The following is an 18,176-nucleotide window of genomic DNA, read 5'->3' on the forward strand; positions in this document are numbered from 1 at the left end:
CTCTAATATAGGGACAGTCAGAAGACGATTGCTAATGACTAGCAGGTGCCTGTAATTGGAGGAAGTTGAATGTGGCCATTATTGACTAACCACTACAATCTTCCTCTGGGAATAAAGTGACTTTGGAATGGAATGCACAGATAAGGCAGGTCATTTCCCATGACCTCATCTCCACCCCCCTATCAAGTCAGCTTGGCCATAATAAGCCATCTGGCACTGATAGTTGAGGTAAACTGCACTGTTGGACTCAAATCATAGGGCCAAGAATAGGGTTAAACTGGAAATACATCGTAGCCAAATCAAGAGACATCAAAGATGGTGAAGTGTTGTCGTTGCTTACCAGCTTTGAAGGTGAGCTCATCTTGTTCCTGTCCGTCATAATCATACAGAGCACGCACCCGGACCCCAGACGCGGTCCCGGTCCCAGCACCCCCTTTTCCGGCGCTGCTAGAGTCTTCCTCAAAGGAGTTTTCATTCCCACCCCCATTGGTCTCACCGCCTGAATGAGCTGCAGGCGCCTCATCATCGGACCAATCAGTGGAGTAGGCCTGGTTCTTTTCATAGCTGCTCACACTGCAACAGAAGGGTTAGGAAGATACATGGGTTTGATCGGGAGAATTTCATAGATAATACAAACATGACTAATGTAGACTAGAGCAACAGTAATTAACAGAGTAAATGAAAGACATCTATATAATCAATATATATCCAGTTAATTAAATGGAGACTGTAAAAAAAGGCATGTTAGATCCCGCGTGTTTGATGACATTTAAATGGTTTGACTAGGGTAGGTCCCGGTGTGGCAGTAGATGGTGTGTGGCAGTAGATGGTGTGTGTAGTGTTTGATCAGTGTTGTGGTCCTCTCACCTGCCACGGTCACCAGGCAGTGCCACATGATCAGCGCTGATGCTGATCAATTGAAGGAAGACAGAAAAACAAATGGTATGGCATCATGGGAGATATTGATTAACCCTGGCATGCCATTTTGTGTGTGTTGTGTGTGTGTGTGTTTTTTGTCAGTAGCAATTTCACCAGTGGAGTGATCCTCTCACCTGCCGCGGTCTCCAGGCGGTGCGACATGGTCAGTGCTGGGGGTCGGTGGGGCCCCAGCCGGCTTCTGCACCTTCTCCCTCTTAACAACAGCAGCGGCATCTGGGTTATAGTCCTGGAAGGCAGAGCAGATGATAAATACGTCTACACTGAAGCAGAGACTCAGATCTGGCCAATGGCATTTAACTTTTCCTTTTTAAATCAGTCAGTAAATCAACAATCTTCCAACTGAAAGCCAATTTACTGAACAGGGTTATTAAAAATGCATACTTGTATCTGGGGAGAAATGTCTATGAATAGCTGAACCTTTGTTAGCCTACATGTTGTTGTAAATATTCCTGAATAGACAACTATGTTGAAGTAATGCAGAGTACCGCACAGTACCTCAAACATGGGCCAGTTCATATGCATGCCAGGGCCATGGTGGTTGCTGAACCACTGCAGGTCCTCCTGTGTGTTGGCAGTCAGGATGGTGCGCTCCAGTTCTCTGTATACCGTGCCATAGCTGGGGAGAAGACAGAGAGCACATTGTAACACGCAGAGAGAGAGGGGGCCTGTTTAAGGGACAATAATACAGTAGGGCTGCCAGTGCAAACTGTCCAGCGCTGATGGTACTGTTTTCCTGGAGGGTTTCTAGTTGTTTATGAAGGGTCAGCACTCAGAACAACAGAGTGGAATGGTTGAAAGACAAGGTAATTCGGGCCCATTCATAGCATGAGGTGAGGCTACACAGAATACAGACAACACATTTGCATTCAAATTGGAGTAGTGAGATATGAGGTGGAGTCCCGACAGATGGCATTTTTCCACCAAAAGGTGGAGACAAAAACACAGAATAACTGACAGTCAAGCCCTACAGATGATGACATTTCCTGGGTGATATTGCAAAAAATGTAGGCGTAAAATGCTATAAAGGACAATCAAATGGACGATTCGAATTCTTCCAAACACATACAAGTTACAAGTGATGTTTCTGCTTTTACTGCTGACAATGAGACAAGCTGTCTGTATTTGCATGAGTGTGTTGGTGGAAGCTGAGGCCTGGGTTTGTAGTTGTTAGCATACCAATAACCCTGTCTATGGTTGATTTATGGGTTATCACCAATACTGTCGTCCAAAAGGCCAGTGTACTTAGTACTCCATACCACACTATAAAAGCCTACACTCATCCTCCATTCTAATCATAAACCAAGACCAAACACCCAGGAAACAGCTTGAATGAACTCCTTATTCCAATCACCATGGAACCTGGCTTTGTATCACATGCAATTTGATTCACAGCCAAGAATATGACAAGCATTCACTCTGACATGATGCAATTTGTCTGAAATGTAATTAACTGCATCATTGAGATTTATCTATTTGAAACTAACTGCAATGACAGTGACAACATAAATCAAGCACATTGGGAGTAGATTTCCTCTGAATGTGATAAAATAATCCATAGACTCAACTAATAACTCAAAATAATGCAGATAAGCACTTAAAGAGATGAATGCTGTAATTAAGGAATTTTGACTGTATTATCAACATGAATGTTGAATTGTTTTTCAAGGCAGATTTGCTGTTGTGTAGATGATACCAATTTCATTATACAATGCATTTGGAAAGTATTCAGACACCCTTGACTTTTTCCACATTTTGTTACGTTACAGCCTTATTCTAAAATGGATGAATTGTTTTTTCCCCTCATCCATCTATAGACAATTCCCCATAATGACAAAGCAAAAACTGAAATATTAAATGTACATAAGTATTCAGACCCTTTACTCAGTACTTTGTTGAAGCACCTTTGGCAGTGATTACAGCCATTACCCAAGTCTTCTTGGGTATGACAGTACAAACCTGGCACACCTGTATTTGGGGAGTTTTTCCCATTCTTTTCTGCAGATCCTCTCAAGCTCTGTCAGGTTGGATGGGGAGCGTCGCTGCACAGATATTTTCAGGTCTCTCCAGAGAGGTTCGATTGGGTTCATGTCCGGGCTCAGGACATTCAGAAACTTCTCCCAAAGCCACTCCTGCGTTGTCTTGGCTGTGTGCTTAGGGTCGTTGTCCTGTTTGAAGGTGAACCTTGCTCCAGTCTGAAGTCCTGAGTGCTCTGGAGCAGGTTTTCATCAAGGACCTCTCTGTACTCTACTCCATTCATCTTTCCCTTGATCCTGACTAGTCCAGGCCAAAGAGTTCAATCTTGGTTTCATCAGACCAGAGAATCTTGTTTCTCATGGTCTGAGAGCCTTTAGGTGACTTTTGGCAAACTCCAAGCGGATAATTTAATCAATTTTAGAATAAGGCTGTAATGTAACAAAATGTGGAAAAAGGCAAGGGGTCTGAATACTTTCCGAATGCACTGTATGTACAACATCTATACAAGCCTGGGTTAAAACACATGAGTATTGAAGTATATGTCATTTAAATACTTATTTTCTGTTTATTTGAGTATTTTCAAAAAATGTGGCCAAATCAGCTACTTCTATTTTAAGTATTTTAAAGTAATTTCAAATAACTTTCTATAAATAGCCAAGAAGATGTACTTCTTGTATTTCCAAATACATTATTTCAAATACCCCTACGACTAAAGGGTTTTGAACGCATTAAGTAATTAAATATCTGCATTTGAAAATACACTTTCCTGTGTCTGTGTATTTCCAAATATGCGCCAATACTTTTCCGAGTGTATTTCCAAATACAATCCAATATTCAACCATGTTCATTTTCCAATTTAAAAAATGTAAACAATTTTACATCAAAATGTCTTTAAAAGTATTGAAATACCCTAAATAGTATTTAAACACAGGTCTGATCCTGTACCAACTGAAAAGTTTTCCTCAATAACCCTTTCATTCAAAGGCCATGTGGGAGGATAGGTTGATGTAGGTTATGTAATAAAGGATGGGCTGTAGTATGTATGGGATGATAGAGGATAACACCAGTCACTGACCTTTGGTTCTCAGTGAGATTGAGGTGGCGTTTAATGTCCAGCAGGATCTCTTTAAGGAAGGTGAGTCTCTTGACCTCATGCTGCTGACACTGGTCAAACACTTGCTCCATGCTCTCCTGGTATGGGGGAGTGACCGCACTCAACTCCGACAGAGACTTCTCATACTTCTCCTTAGCCTAGGGGATGATAAGGACAACATCAGCTCTGACAGATAATGATGTCATTTTGACGTCATTACAACTAGATGTTTTGCACTCTGGGTTGAATACCAAGCAACCTGCATCCATACACCGTGGGTGTGTACACTGTAAGCATCTCACTCTCCCTGGCCCAGAGTAATCTGCTCTTGTCATCACCAGGGCTCCGTGAATAGAGTCGGAGATCCACCTTGCTGGATTACGTCCTGTGTGTTCACCACTGTAATCTCACCAAGTCTTCTTAAATAGTCCTGCATTGATTCTGTTTTTCACAGCTTTATTTCACTTGAACCACTAACAGAAACAGAAACTAATAATAATGATTAGTCTGTTTGAGATATGATGTACGTAGTATATTGCAATAGCACATGCACTCACCACAGTGTTAATACCACTACATATACAGTCGAAGTCGGAAGTTTACATACACCTTAGCCAAATACATTTCAACTCAGTTTTTAACAACACCTGATATTTAAAAAGTAAACATTTTAGGTCAGTTAGGATCACCACTTTATTTTAAGAATGTGAAATGTCAGAATAATAGTAGAGAGAATTATTTATTTCAGCTTTTATTTCTTTCATCACATTCCCAGTGGGTCAGAAGTTTAAATACACACAGTTAGTATTTGGTAGCATTGCCTTTAAATGGTTTAACTTGGGTCAAACATTTCGGATAGTCTTCCACACGCTTCCCATAATACATGGGGTGAATTTTGGCTCATGCCTCCTGACAGAGCTGGTGTAACTACGTCAGGTTTGTAGGCCTCCTTGCTCGCACACGCTTTTTCAGTTATGCCCGCACAATTTCTATAGCATTGAGGTCAGGGCTTTGTGAGGGCCACTCCAATACCTTGACCTTGTTGTCCTTAAACCATTTTGCCACAACTTTGGAAGTATGCTTGGGGTCATTGTCCATTTGGAAGATCCATTTGCGACCAAGCTTTAACTTCCTGACTGATGTCTTGAGATGTTGCTTCAATATATCCACATAATTGTCCTCCCTCATGATGCCATCTATTTTGTGAAGTGCACCAGTCCCTCCTGCAGCAAAGCATGCCCACAACATGATGCTGTCACCCCCATGCTTCACGGTTGGGATGGTGTTCTTTGGCTTGCAAGCCTCCCCCTTTTTCCTCCAAACATAATGATGGTCATTATGGCCAAACAGTTCTATTTTTGTTTAATCAGACCAAAGGACATTTCTCCAAAAAGTACGACCTTTGTCCCCAAGTGCAGTTGCAAACCATAGTCTGTTTTTTTTATGGTGGTTTTCGAGCAGTGGCTTCTTCCTTGCTGAGCGGCCTTTCTGATTATGTCGATATAGGACTCGTTACTGTGGAAATAGATACTTTTGAACATGTTTCCTCCAGCATCTTCACAAGGTCCTTTGCTGATGTTCTGGGATTGATTTGCACTTTTCGCACCAAAGTACGTTCATCTCTAAGAGACAGAACGCGTCTCCTTCCTGAGCGGTATTGAAATAAATACATCCACAGGTACACCTCCAATTAGCCTATCAGAAGCTTCTAAAGCCATGACATCATTTCTGGAATTTTCCAAGCTGTTTAAAAGGCACAGTCAACTTAGTGTATGTAAACTTCTGACTCACTGGATTTGTGATGCAGTGAATTCTAAGTGAAATAATCTGTCTGTAAACAATTGTTGGAAAAATGACTTGTGTCATGCACAAAGTAGATGTCCTAACTGACTTGCCCCCCAAAAATTGTTATTAACAAGAAATTTGTGGAGTGGTTGAAAAACGAGTTTTAATGACTCCAACCTAAGTGTATGTAAACTTCCGACTTCAACTGTATTTTAAAACAGTTGTAATGACACTAGTCAAAATGGAATTGTCACCTGTTTGGTTGTGGTTGTCTCACCTAGCTATCTTAAGGTGAATGCACCAACTGTAAGTCGCTCTGGATAAGACCGTTTGCTAAATGACTAAAATGTTCATGTAAATGTTTGTCCTGACTGTCCACAAGAATCCAAATAGGTCACATCAGGTTTGCAACGAATAACTTCAATCTGATCCCCTTTCACCTGTAGAGGGGGAAGGAAAGAACTAGTGGGGATGAACAACTAATGTCTTGTTGTAAATCAAAGGAGAAGATCCAGGCTTGCGCCCTCCAAATTCACTAAAGGAATGTGCTTTGTCTCAACAGACCTTTTTTCAGCTGAAACTCGAATACGTTGAAAAGCGAATACTGGAAAAATATTTCTAATGTAGAATGTGGGGAATGGTCAGAGGCGATCTATAGAACACTAATGTCATTTTGTTTGTTATTTTGTGATGTCATTAAAAATATTATAAAGGAAATACTGTAACTTGGAAAGTATACCCACCCAAGTTCCCATACTATGCATTGTGCATGTAATAGGAAAAATGATGAAAGTGTTTGTTAAGAGAGGGAAGTGATGTGAAGAGCTATAAGAGATAATTGTTTTCCATAACTTTGCACTGTGAGTAGTCACCGCCCCGAAGTGAGGCCAGAGAGTGTGTCAGCCTACCCGAACTACCCCCTTCGAGCAAAAGGTATAAATGATGGGTTAAGAACACATTAGACCAGAAAAAGTGTGAAGCGCGCAGCTGCACATTTAAAATGGTTTGAACTTTGAATCTCAACATGAGATGGAGAAGATAAACTCCCCTCCCTGACAATCACTGGTATGGCTGATTAGCTGACCGAAGTAAAGCATCTTCGAAAGCGAATTTAAGTAGGACCATCCTGTTACTCTGCACAAGCTATCACATTACTCTAATCTCATCACCCTACTGGGGAACCATCGATACGGTTGTCTAGCCTATCTTCAAAGAAGCATCTTCAAGAGGGAATGGAAGGAAAATCAACTCTGTAGTTCTGTTCAGCACTACATGACAAGTCACCGGATACAAAAAACTACAAAACCGGATACGAAAAACTACAAAGAAGGATAACAGTAGAAGACTTGTTCAAACCATTTCAGACAATCAGAGCCTTACAAGAGTGCTGCGAAAGGGCCAATCCCCCTTTCCAAGGCTGTCCTGTTCACCGAGAGAACCCCGGCGGACCCAGGCATTTCACGTAAATACATTCATGATTTCTCACTCAAAGCGGGCGGCAGTTTGTGTGCAAAGTATATGGTTACTGTAGGTGAAAGTTGTTTCTGAATGTACAAATGTTAAGTGTCTCTGTGCCACTCTCTCAATCTCTTCTTTAACAAGCAGCCATGTTGTTATCATTCCGCTAGGGACCTGTTTTCAACGTACCAAGTCCCCAGTCAATAACCAGTGTTTATCCTGTGTTCCCATTTAATTAGCTAGTAAATAAATAATTAAACCAATTTGTGTAGTACTGAATCATAAGTAAGGCTCATGTTTTTGCAGATGCCAGGAGGTTACGACTGTTCAGAATGATGATATGATACGGGTTTATGATTAATAAGTTGACTGTTTATATATGTGATAGGTAAAAACCTTTTAGAGTTTAATTCGGGAGATGGTAAATCTTTAAAGAACCGCTCTATTGGTGTCCCAGATCCTAATGAGTTAATTGTTACATTATTCATTTAACTGGTTAACAATTAAACATAGTTAGTTAATTAGATTAATAACAGTCTTCATATTAATGTTAAAGTCAAGTCACGACATGTTTGATATGCATAACGTCAAATTCTATGGCGTAAAGTCTTACATTTTCATACATTTGTACAAAAAGGGTAGTCATGTCCTTTTTTCCATTTGTTGGGCCTCTGTCTCACCTTCTGCATGTCATGTTTGCACTTGTCTGTTTTCTCGTGGAGTTTCTTCTGCTGATCAGTTGTGACGGAGGCCTGTGTCTTCCCGTCTGCCTCTCGGGTGGCGGCCAGTTTCTCCTCCTTACACGCCATGTGGTACGTTTTCTTAGCAGTCTCCATCTGTGGAAGCACGTATACAATCTTAGTATCTCTATAGATACATTGTTAAATACTAATACATTTAAGCATGCAGGTGACTTAATTTAGTTATTGTTGAAAGGGCAATGTTCTTCTCTGATGGTCAGCTTGGATGAGTGACTCAGCAAGACTCATTATACTAAACAAAACAGAACTAACACATAAACACCTGTAGCTATAGTACCTAGCTATTTGGCAGAGCAGCTTGTGTGCTGACTCAGATGTAGCTCAAATGACAAATATTTTAAAGATGGCCTAAACACTACATAGGCTAGCACAGACTTGAATATGTTCCGGGATTCTTCTGATGACATTAAGGAGTACACCACATCAGTCACTGGCTTTATCAATAAGTGCGTTGAGGATGTCGTTCCCACAGTGACTGTACGTACATACCCCAACCAGAAGCCATGGATTACAGGCAACATTCACACTGAGCTAAAGGGGGTAAAGGAGCAGGAGGCTAACCCGGAAGCTTATAAGAAATCCCACTTTGCCCTCCAACAAACCATCAAACAGGCAAAGCATCAATACAGGACTAAAATCGAATCGTACTACACCGGCTCCGAAACTCGTCGGATGTGGCAGGGCTTGCAAACTATAACAGACCACAAAGGGAAGCACAGCCGAGAGCTGCCCAGTGACATGAGCTTACCAGACGAGCTAAATAACTTCTATGTTCACTTCAAGGCAAGTAACACTGAAACATGCATGAGAGCATCAGCTGTTCCGGCCGACTGTGTGATCATGCTCTCCGTAGCCGATGTGAGTAAGAGCTTTAAACAGGTCAACATTCACAAGGCCGCAGGGCCAGACGGATTACCAGGACGTGTACTCCGAGCATGTGCAGACCAACTGTCAAGTGTCTTCACAGACATTTTCAACCTCTCCCTGTCTAAGTCTGTAATACCAACATGTCTCAAGCAGACCACCATAGTTTCTGTGCCCAAGAACACTTGGGTACAGGGAGGAGGTGAGGGCACTCGGAGTGTGGTGTCAGGAAAACAACCTCTAGCCACCCTAGTCCCCTCCTGTACTCCCTGTTCACTCATGACTGCACGGCCAGGCATGACTCCAACACCATCATTAAGTTTGCTGATTTGTATTTATTTAACCTTTATTTAACTAGGCAAGTCAGTTAAGAACAAATTCTTATTTTCAATGACGGTCTAGGAACAGTGGGTTAACTGCCTGTTCAGGGGCAGAACGACAGATTTGTACCTTGTCAGCTCGGGGGTTTGAACTTGCAACCTTCCGGTTACTAGTCCAACGCTCTAACCACTGGGCTACCCTGCCGCAACAGTGGTAGGCCTGATCACTGACAACGATGAGACAGCCTATAGGGAGGAGTTCAGAGACCTGGCCATGTGGTGCAAGGACAACAACCACTCCCTCAACATGATCAAGTCAAAAGGAGATGACTGTGGACTACAGGAAAAGGAGGACAGAGCACGCCCCCATTCTCATCGACGGGGCTGTAGTGGAGCAGGTTGAAAGCTTCAAGTTCCTTGGCGTCCACATCACCAACAAACTAACATGGTCCAAGCACACCAAGACAGTCATGAAGAGGGCACGACAAAACCTATTCAGGAGACTTGGCATGGGTCCTCAGATCCTCAAAAGGTTTTACAGCTGCACCATCGAGAGCATGCTGACTGGTCGCATCACCGCCTGGTATGGCAATACCAGGCAACTGCTCGGCCCTCGACCGCAAGGCACTACAGAGGGGAGTGCGTACGGCCCAGTACATCACCGGGGCCAAGATTCCAGCCATCCAGGACCTCTATACCAGGCGGTGTCAACGGAAGGCCCTAAAAATTGTCAAAGACTCTAGCCACCCTAGTCATAGACTGTTCTCTCTGCTACCGCACAGCAAGCGGTACCAGAGCGCCAGGTCTAGGTCGAAGAGGCTTCGAAACAGCTTCTACCCCCAAACCATAAGACTCCTGAACAGCTAAACAAATGGCTATCCAGACTATTTGCATTACCCCCCCATACCCCTTTTACGCTGCTGCTACTCTCTGTTATTAGCTATGCATAGTCACTTTAATAACTCTACCTAAATGTACATATTACCTCAATTACCTCGACACAGGTGCCCCCGCACATTGACTCTGGACCGGTACCCCTTGTATATAGCCCCGCTATTGTTATTTACTGCTGCTCTTTAATTATATGTTATTCTTATCTCTTACTTATTTTTTTGGTATTTTCTGAAAACTGCATTGTGTGTTAAGGGCTTGTAAGTATGCATTTCACTGTAAGGTCTACACCTGTTGTATTCGACACATGTGACAAATAAAATTGGCTTTGATTTGATTTGACTCCAGCGAGTCCCAGTCCAATGACAGCTGTGTAATGTGTGCGTCACCCATCCTACTCCCATGCAGTACCTTGGCAGCCAGACAGACTGATGCACAACCAAATAGACTAATCAACCAGTTGTAGTTACAGAGGTCAGTCATGAAGACAGCCAAGCGTGTCAAATAGCTACCCACATTCATACATTCACTGTATTGTACACTTTGTATTTAATAATAAAGTGGTTTTCCCAATCACTCTAAAAGTAACTGATATTCATGTTAGCCATGTAAGTACACATGATGTTGCAATAAGGAGGATACAACAGATCCCCTTCCCTAAAACTTCCTGTCCACTTACCTCTTTGAGCTTCTTGGCCCATGGTTTCTGGGCCTTCTTGAAGCCCTCGTCAGCCTCTTTGGCCTCCTTGAAGCCTCCGATCATCTGCTTGTGGTAGGCCTCCTTCTGCCAGTTCTTGACCTTCTCCAGGTCTTCGTTGAGCAGGCCGTTCTTCACCTCCTGGTGCAGCTCACTCACCTTCTCAGCCTCGGTCATCACACCCAGCCACGCCCTCTCCACGGTGCCATACTGGGGTCCTGGGGTTAGAGAATATCACAGGAGGACATTCAATCAAAACATATAGGTTTCAGAAAAAAATATTGAAAATGTGAATGTGACCAACTCAGTGGTCTTGTGGTCAGAGTGTCTGCCCTGAGGTTGAAAGGTTGGAAGTTTGATCCCCAACCGAGTCATACCAAAGACTGAAGAAATGGGATCCAATGCATCTCTGTTTGGCCTTTAGTATTAAGGAGATAATTGGGGGTAAGGCCCTGCGATAGACTAGCGTCCTTTCCAGGGGGTGTACTTGTACATCAAGCCGTCTCACGCTACTTGTACATCAAGCTGTCTCACGCTCCTGCTCTTATGAGCCATTCCAGTTTGCACAAGTTAAGCCTCCTCATCTTACAGAAAACACTCACAATACAATCGGGACAGGTGGAGCTGAGCAGTGAGTTAAATCAAAGGAATTTAACATGGGATGAAGACTTCAAAACAGACGCCAAACAGACAATCCCAATACTGGCCTTTCTCGATCAGCTGTCTCCATCTCTTGGACCAGGCGGTCAGCTGGTCACCATAGGCCTTCTCAATCTTGGCACGTTCCTGAAGGCAGCCCATGAGGTCATTGCAGAGCCGGTGGCCGTCGTCAATCCGCTTAACGGCGCGCTTGTAGTTTCCCACCTGAGAATGGTCAGAGGAGGGTAGACATATGAGGTACAAGAGCAAAACACAAGGCTTCCCTATATATCAATGATTGAAGATGAGGATGCAGTCAAGTGCAATACTCAATATGCCAAATCTCTAAGAGCACTAAGATATCTTTAGGTGGGAATAACTAATCTGACGAGCCAGCATAAACTGTAAAATAAGAGAGAGTCAAATAAGAAATGGAGATAAAATTGTTCAAATAAATTGTTTAACTGTGGTGTAGTGACGGAAATGATAAATTATCTACTAATACCCTGCAGTAACAATAAAGAATCACCTGTACTCACTTTCATCATTCTCATACCACCTTAAGAGATGCCACCTTAACACAGGCATTGCAGTGCCTGCAGGAGGCATAAGCTACTGGTGCATGACATAGGGAGGTGGGGGGGGCGGCTCATGCCTGTGCATGTGTAGTTATGCAATGGCAGCGGCTTTGTGTGTGTGGCCATCGCTGTGACTTTTTCCACATTTTGTTAAGTTACTCTAAAATGAATAAAATATAATACAGTACCTTGCAAAAGTATTCAGCCCCCTTGGGTTTTTCCTATTTTGTTGCATTACAACCTGTAATTTAAATAGATTTTTATTTGGATTTCAAGTAATGGACATACACAAAATAGTCCAAATCGGTGAAGTGAAATAAAAAAAATTACTTGTTTAATTTTTTAAAGTAAAAATGGAAAAGTGGTGCATGCATATGTATTCACCCCCTTTGCTATGAACCCCCTAAACAAGATCTGGTGCAACCGATTACCTTCAGAAGTCACATAATTAGTTAAATAAAGTCCACCTGTGAGATTGGGGTATCTGTCCATAGGAACACTTTAAGCCGTACACTCAACAGAGCTGGGCTTTACAGAAGAGTGGCCAGAAAAAAGCCATTGCTTAAAGAAAAAAATAAGCAAACACGTTTGGTGTTCGCCAAAAGGCATGCGGGAGACTCCCCAAACATATGGAAGAAGGTAGTCTGGTCAGATGAGACTAAAATTGAGCTTTTTGGTCATCAAGGAAAACACTGTTTCTGGCGCAAACCCAACATCTCTCATCACCCCGAGAACTCCATCCCCACAGTGAAGCATGGTGGTGGCAGCATCATGCGGTGGGGATGTTTTTCCATCGGCAGGGACAGAGAAACTGGTCAAAATTGAAGGAATGATGGATGGCACTAAATACAGGGAAATTCTTGAGGAAAACCTGTTTCAGATTTCCAGAGATTTGAGACTGGGACGGAGGTTCACCTTCCAGCAAGACAATGACCCTAAGCATACTGCTAAAGCAACACTCGATGGGGGAACATTTAAATGTCTTGGAATAACCAGGTCAAAGCCCAGACCTCAATCCAATTGAGAATCTGTGGTAGGATGTAAAGATTGTGGTACACCAGTGGAACCCATCCAACTTGAAGGAGCTGGAGCAGTTTTGCCTTGAAGAATGGGCAAAATTCCCAGTGGCTAGATGTGCCAAGCTTATAGAGACATGCCCAAGAGACTTGCAGCTGTAATTGCTGCAAAAAGGTGTCTCTACAAAGTATTGACTTTGGGGGGGGGGGGGGGTTATGCACACTCAAGTTTTCTGTTTTTCTTTCTTATTTATTTCACAATAAAAAATATTTTGCATCTACAAAGTGGTAGGCATGTTGTGTAAATCAAATGATACAGACCCCCCTAAAAATCTATGTTAATTCCAGGTTGTAAGGCAACAAAATAGGAAAAATGCCAAGGGGGTGAATACTTTCGCAAGCCACTGTAAATGTCCCCAATACACCATAATGACAAAGCAAAAACAGGTTTTTAGAAATGTTTGCAAATTGATTAAAAATAAAAAACAGAAGTACCTTATTTACATAAGTATTCAGACCCTTTGCTATGAGACTCAATATTTAGCTCAGGTGCATCCTGTTTCCATTGATCATCCTTGAGATGTTTCTACAAATTGATTGGAGTCCACCTGTGGTAAATTCAATTGATTGGACGTGATTAAGGAAAAGCACACACCTGTCTTTATAAAGGTCCTACAGTTGACAGTGCATGTCAGAGCAAAATCCAAGCCATGATGTTGAAGGAATTGTCCGTTGTGCTCCGAGTCAGGATTGTGTCGAGGCACAGATCTGGGGAAGTGTACCAAAACATTTCTGCAGGATTGAAGTTCCCCAAGAACACAGTGGCCTCCATCATTCTTAAATTGAAGAAGTTTGGAACCACCAAGACTTCCTAGAGCTGACTGCCTGGCCAAACTGAGCAAACAGGGGAGAAGGGCCTTGGTCAGGGAGATGACCAAGAACCCAATGGTCACTTTGACATAGCTCTAGAGTTCCTCTGTGAAGATTGGAGAACCTTCCAGAAGGACAACCATCTCTGCAGCACTCGACCAATCAGGCCTTTATGGTAGAATGGCCAGACGGAAGACACTCCTCAGTAAAATGCACATGACAGCCCACTTGGAGTTTGCCAAAAGTCACCAAAAAGGACTCTCAGTCCATGAGAAACAAGATTCTCTGGTCTGATGAAACTAAGAATGAACTCTTTGTGCCTGAATGCCAAGTGTCACATCTGGAGGAAACCTGGCACCATCCCTACATTGAAGCATGGTGGTGGCAGCATCATGCAGTGGGGATGTTACTCAGCGGCAGGGACTGGGAGACTAGTCAGGATCGAGGCAAAGATGAACGGAGCAAAGTACAGAGAGATCCTTGAAAACCTGCTACAGAGCACTCAGGATCTCAGACTGGGGCAAAGGTTCACTTTTCAACAGGACAACGACCCTAAGCACACAGCCAAGACCATGCAAGAGTGGCTTCAGGATAAGACTCTGAATGTCCTTGTGTGGCCAAGCCAGAGCCCGGACTTGAACCCGAACGAACATCTCTGAAGAGACCTGAAAGTAGGTGTGCAGCAACTCTCCCCATCCAACATGACAGAGCTTGAGAGGATCTGCAGAGAAGAATGGAAGAAACTCCCCGAATACAGGTGTCCTAAGCTTGTACCATCATACCCAAGAAGACTTGAGGCTATAATTGCTGCCAAAGGTGCTTCAACAAAGTACTGAGTAAACGGTCTGAATACTTCTGTAAATGTGATATTTCATTAAATATTTTTGCAAAAATGTATAAAAACAGTTTTTGCTTTGTCATTATTGTAGCTATTAATACAGTTTATAAAAAACAATTTAATCAATTTTAGAATAAGGCTGGAACCTAACAAAATTGGGAAAAAGTCAAGTCTTTCCCGAAGGCACTGTAATGACCCGCGCATGTATGTGTATGTGCCCCTCTGTGTGCGCGCACACGTCTGCGTGTGTGTGTGTGCTCGTGTACTGACTGCTATAATCCTTTACTGTGCTCTAATGCAGGCAGACAGATTATCAGGGATAGGACACTGACAGGACGAGGCAGAGACAGGAATGCAGCCCACAGACAAAGACCACTCAGTCCACTCAGCGAGGATGGGCCCTAGGCTGGCTGGGACTGGTGTGGGGTACAGTGTCTGTGTCAAAAACAAAGTCCCTTTAAGAAGAGTTTACAGTATATAGATAATAAACATTTTTTTATATTTTTGCTGTGTTTTTCATTTTAAACCAAACATCTAGCCCTACAAGAGTCCTTATGCTATTCAGTATGCTGTGGCCAGAGCTTTCTTGGCCGTGTATAGATTTTAGGGCAGGTGGATGTGGGCTGAATGGCTGCCTCAGTGCTGCTTCTAACTGAGAGGCTCTGTCGGTCGGTCTCTGTGACCCTCCTCCTACGATGACACAAAAGGGACTCTATAGTGCTCTATAGTGAATTCCATAGCACTAATTGGATATTTTCTGCTCAACAACATCAACGCATTGGATTAACCAACCATATTCCTATTGATCCTCATGGAAATGAAATTACATGACCTATAGTATCATGTTGTCAAGAACTTTTTCACCAGAGAGGATGATGGTGGCCAGTGATCCTATGACTCATGTCTCCTAAAGAGGGATCGTTGTGTGTGAGTTGGCTGATAAAGGTCTATTGGTTTCCCTTCATAGCCCAGATGACCTGTATGGATGGTGTTTCTGAAGTACCTCCCAAAAGCTGTCCATAGCGTCGTCAGCAGTAGCAGCAGATTCATCGTAGGACCCCGACATTTTCCTGGTTGTGGTAAAGCAGGCTAAACTCGAAATGTGTCAGCAGCAGAGCTGGGTCCCTCACACACTGGAAGGGAAAGAGAGAGAGAGAGAGAGAGAGAGAGAGAGAGAGAGAGAGAGAGAGAGAGAGAGAGAGAGAGAGAGAGAAGAGGAGAGAGTGAGATTGCAATACATATACATGTAGAAAATACAATAGAGTAGAACATCCTGCAACATTCATTATTTATTATATGCTATGAAATACGATACTTGGGCTCTCTATGGTATTCAGAAACCATATGTTTTCCATAGCCAATCAGTGAGCAGCACTGATGAAAGGCTTCTTTTGGAGGCTCTGAGACCGTTCTAATAATGAAGTTAAAATAGGTCTTCTATCCCCATGCACACTGCTCTGTGGCCCCAAGGAACAGAAAGGTCCATCTTCCTCACGCATGTCCCAGAAACCACAGCACACCACAGGATCACTGTAATCATGGAGTTCTGACCCTGTATCGTACTGTACAGTAGCTCAGCATAAACTGTCCCTGTCCCATGACATGTTCCTTCTGGAAGAGTGCTACATTACACACATACTCACTGCACACAGACACACATGCATATTGTACTAACACACATAGACCCAACACAGACAGACTGGCAGGAACGCACACCACTCACACCCACTCACTATATCTTCCTCTGAAAAGTCTACATGAAGTTACACAGCCCAGAGATCAGAAAAGAGACCAAAATAAACAAATTGCAGTCCTGTTTTAATTGATTTCACATAAACATCTAAGGTTATATAACTGTAGGTGCCTTCTAACAATGTGATTAAACTGCCAATTCGTTTGTAAACCCTTCCTCCCTCTAAAACATATAGTGCTTCCTGGCTTTCCTCCAAGATTTGAGACGATTTGTATCTATTCCTTTGACGGATGTTCGATTCTTCTCCACGAAGAATAAAATAGCACAGACTGGTTAGCGTTTATTCTTGTATTGAGCTCTAATTGAAACCTAATTCAGTTTGCTCTCCTTTACTGTCTCAATGAACTGTTCTTTAGTGGCATCTCCTTCAGGCCTGGAAGTCTCCACAACAACTACCCAGCGCAAAACAGCACATGGAGGGATACACTACATTAAACAATGTTAAATGGTTCCCAAACAAGGTAGGAAACGAATTAAAGCCAGAATCGGGAGAATGTGTACTAGCCCAACAACAACCCCTACACTTGATTTAGAACAGAACATGCTATGGTATGTTTCCTCACACATAAAAAAATGGAGCAAAAACCTCAGGTTTGAAGTTATCATAGAGTAAGACACTTACTAGGTCATTCCACAAATGTGTCCCTTTTGGGTAGTGTAACTTGGTTGATTTTAAAATTTTATTTAACCTAGTTTTAACATTCTGTTTTGACGAGCACATGTTCAACTCAATTAAAAACATTTCCATTCTGACTGTTAAATAAAAAAATGTCTATAGTAAGTGCCTATTTAGTGCCGAACAGGGTTGACCACAACAGGGTTGGTGATTTAATCTTAAATCATCCATAAATCCCCTTGTGACAGGGGGAATGGAATCGTGTTGTGTTCAAAAGTGAGGGGCAATTGAATGCAAGCTTCACAAAAAAACAGTTTATTGTTAAAACATTTCTCGCCTGTCTTTCCGTGGATAAGAGGGTTGACGTGATATGCTCGACACACTTCAGTTTTCCACCACAAAACACCAGACAATGGCTGAAAGGATTAGAACCAGCTCACCTGATTTTACACTATTATTTAACTATTAGATATTTACAAAGGAATAGTTTCACCATATTAAAATGAGAGTTCACGTAACAGGGTTGACCTTAAAATGAGGGACAGGTGTTTTTCTTTTTTTTAAATGAATCGCCAATCACATTAACTAAACACAAAACTAGGGCTTTACAATGATGGTGGAAATGTGGATGGAGTACACAGAGGGACATGTCAATATGCTGGATTTGGGCACTTTATTGAATTGTGTCTGTGGTCTATATTAAATGGCACTTCAATCAATATAACATGCTTTTAAAGACCAATATTGGTGCCACAACTCTACTTAAAATATCAAAGGGACGCAAAAGTGACTTATTTCGTTGAACGATCCTACTAAGTTAGTAAGGAATTTTTAGGAGTAAAGGTGATAACCTATGTCTGTTTGGCCTTATGCTGACTTCTCCAAAGCAAAGAGTACCAGTCAAAAGTTTGGACATACTTACTCATTCAAGAGTTTTTCTTTATTTTTACTACTTTCTACATTGTGGAATAACAGCGAAGACATCAGAACTATGAAATAACACATATGGAATCATGTAGTAACCCCAATAACGTGTTAAATAAAATTCACATTTAAAATAAAATAGAAATGAGGTAGTCACCTG

General features: G+C 42.4%; 1 protein-coding gene across 4 annotated transcripts in view; it reads right to left on the bottom strand.

Annotated features, from left to right (window-relative positions):
• The window catches only part of LOC135528209 (protein kinase C and casein kinase substrate in neurons protein 1-like), a 56,762-nt gene that overhangs the window by 1,711 nt on the left and 36,875 nt on the right, over positions 1-18,176 (bottom strand). For 3 of the 4 annotated variants that reach the window (XM_064957132.1, XM_064957133.1, XM_064957134.1), the window contains 9 exons: positions 15,727-15,856; positions 11,490-11,646; positions 10,765-11,000; positions 7,930-8,085; positions 3,989-4,164; positions 1,435-1,555; positions 1,053-1,165; positions 868-909; positions 341-573 (listed from right to left, as the gene is read on the bottom strand). In XM_064957132.1, coding sequence (XP_064813204.1) covers positions 341-573; positions 868-909; positions 1,053-1,165; positions 1,435-1,555; positions 3,989-4,164; positions 7,930-8,085; positions 10,765-11,000; positions 11,490-11,646; positions 15,727-15,789 — 1,297 coding nt within the window. In that variant the 5' untranslated portion in view covers positions 15,790-15,856. The remainder of the gene's footprint in view (positions 1-340; positions 574-867; positions 910-1,052; positions 1,166-1,434; positions 1,556-3,988; positions 4,165-7,929; positions 8,086-10,764; positions 11,001-11,489; positions 11,647-15,726; positions 15,857-18,176) is intronic. The other variant, XM_064957135.1, reaches the window with a different exon arrangement.

Source organism: Oncorhynchus masou, chromosome 33 (assembly GCF_036934945.1).
Source record: "Oncorhynchus masou masou isolate Uvic2021 chromosome 33, UVic_Omas_1.1, whole genome shotgun sequence".
Classification (NCBI taxonomy): Eukaryota; Metazoa; Chordata; class Actinopteri; order Salmoniformes; family Salmonidae; genus Oncorhynchus; species Oncorhynchus masou.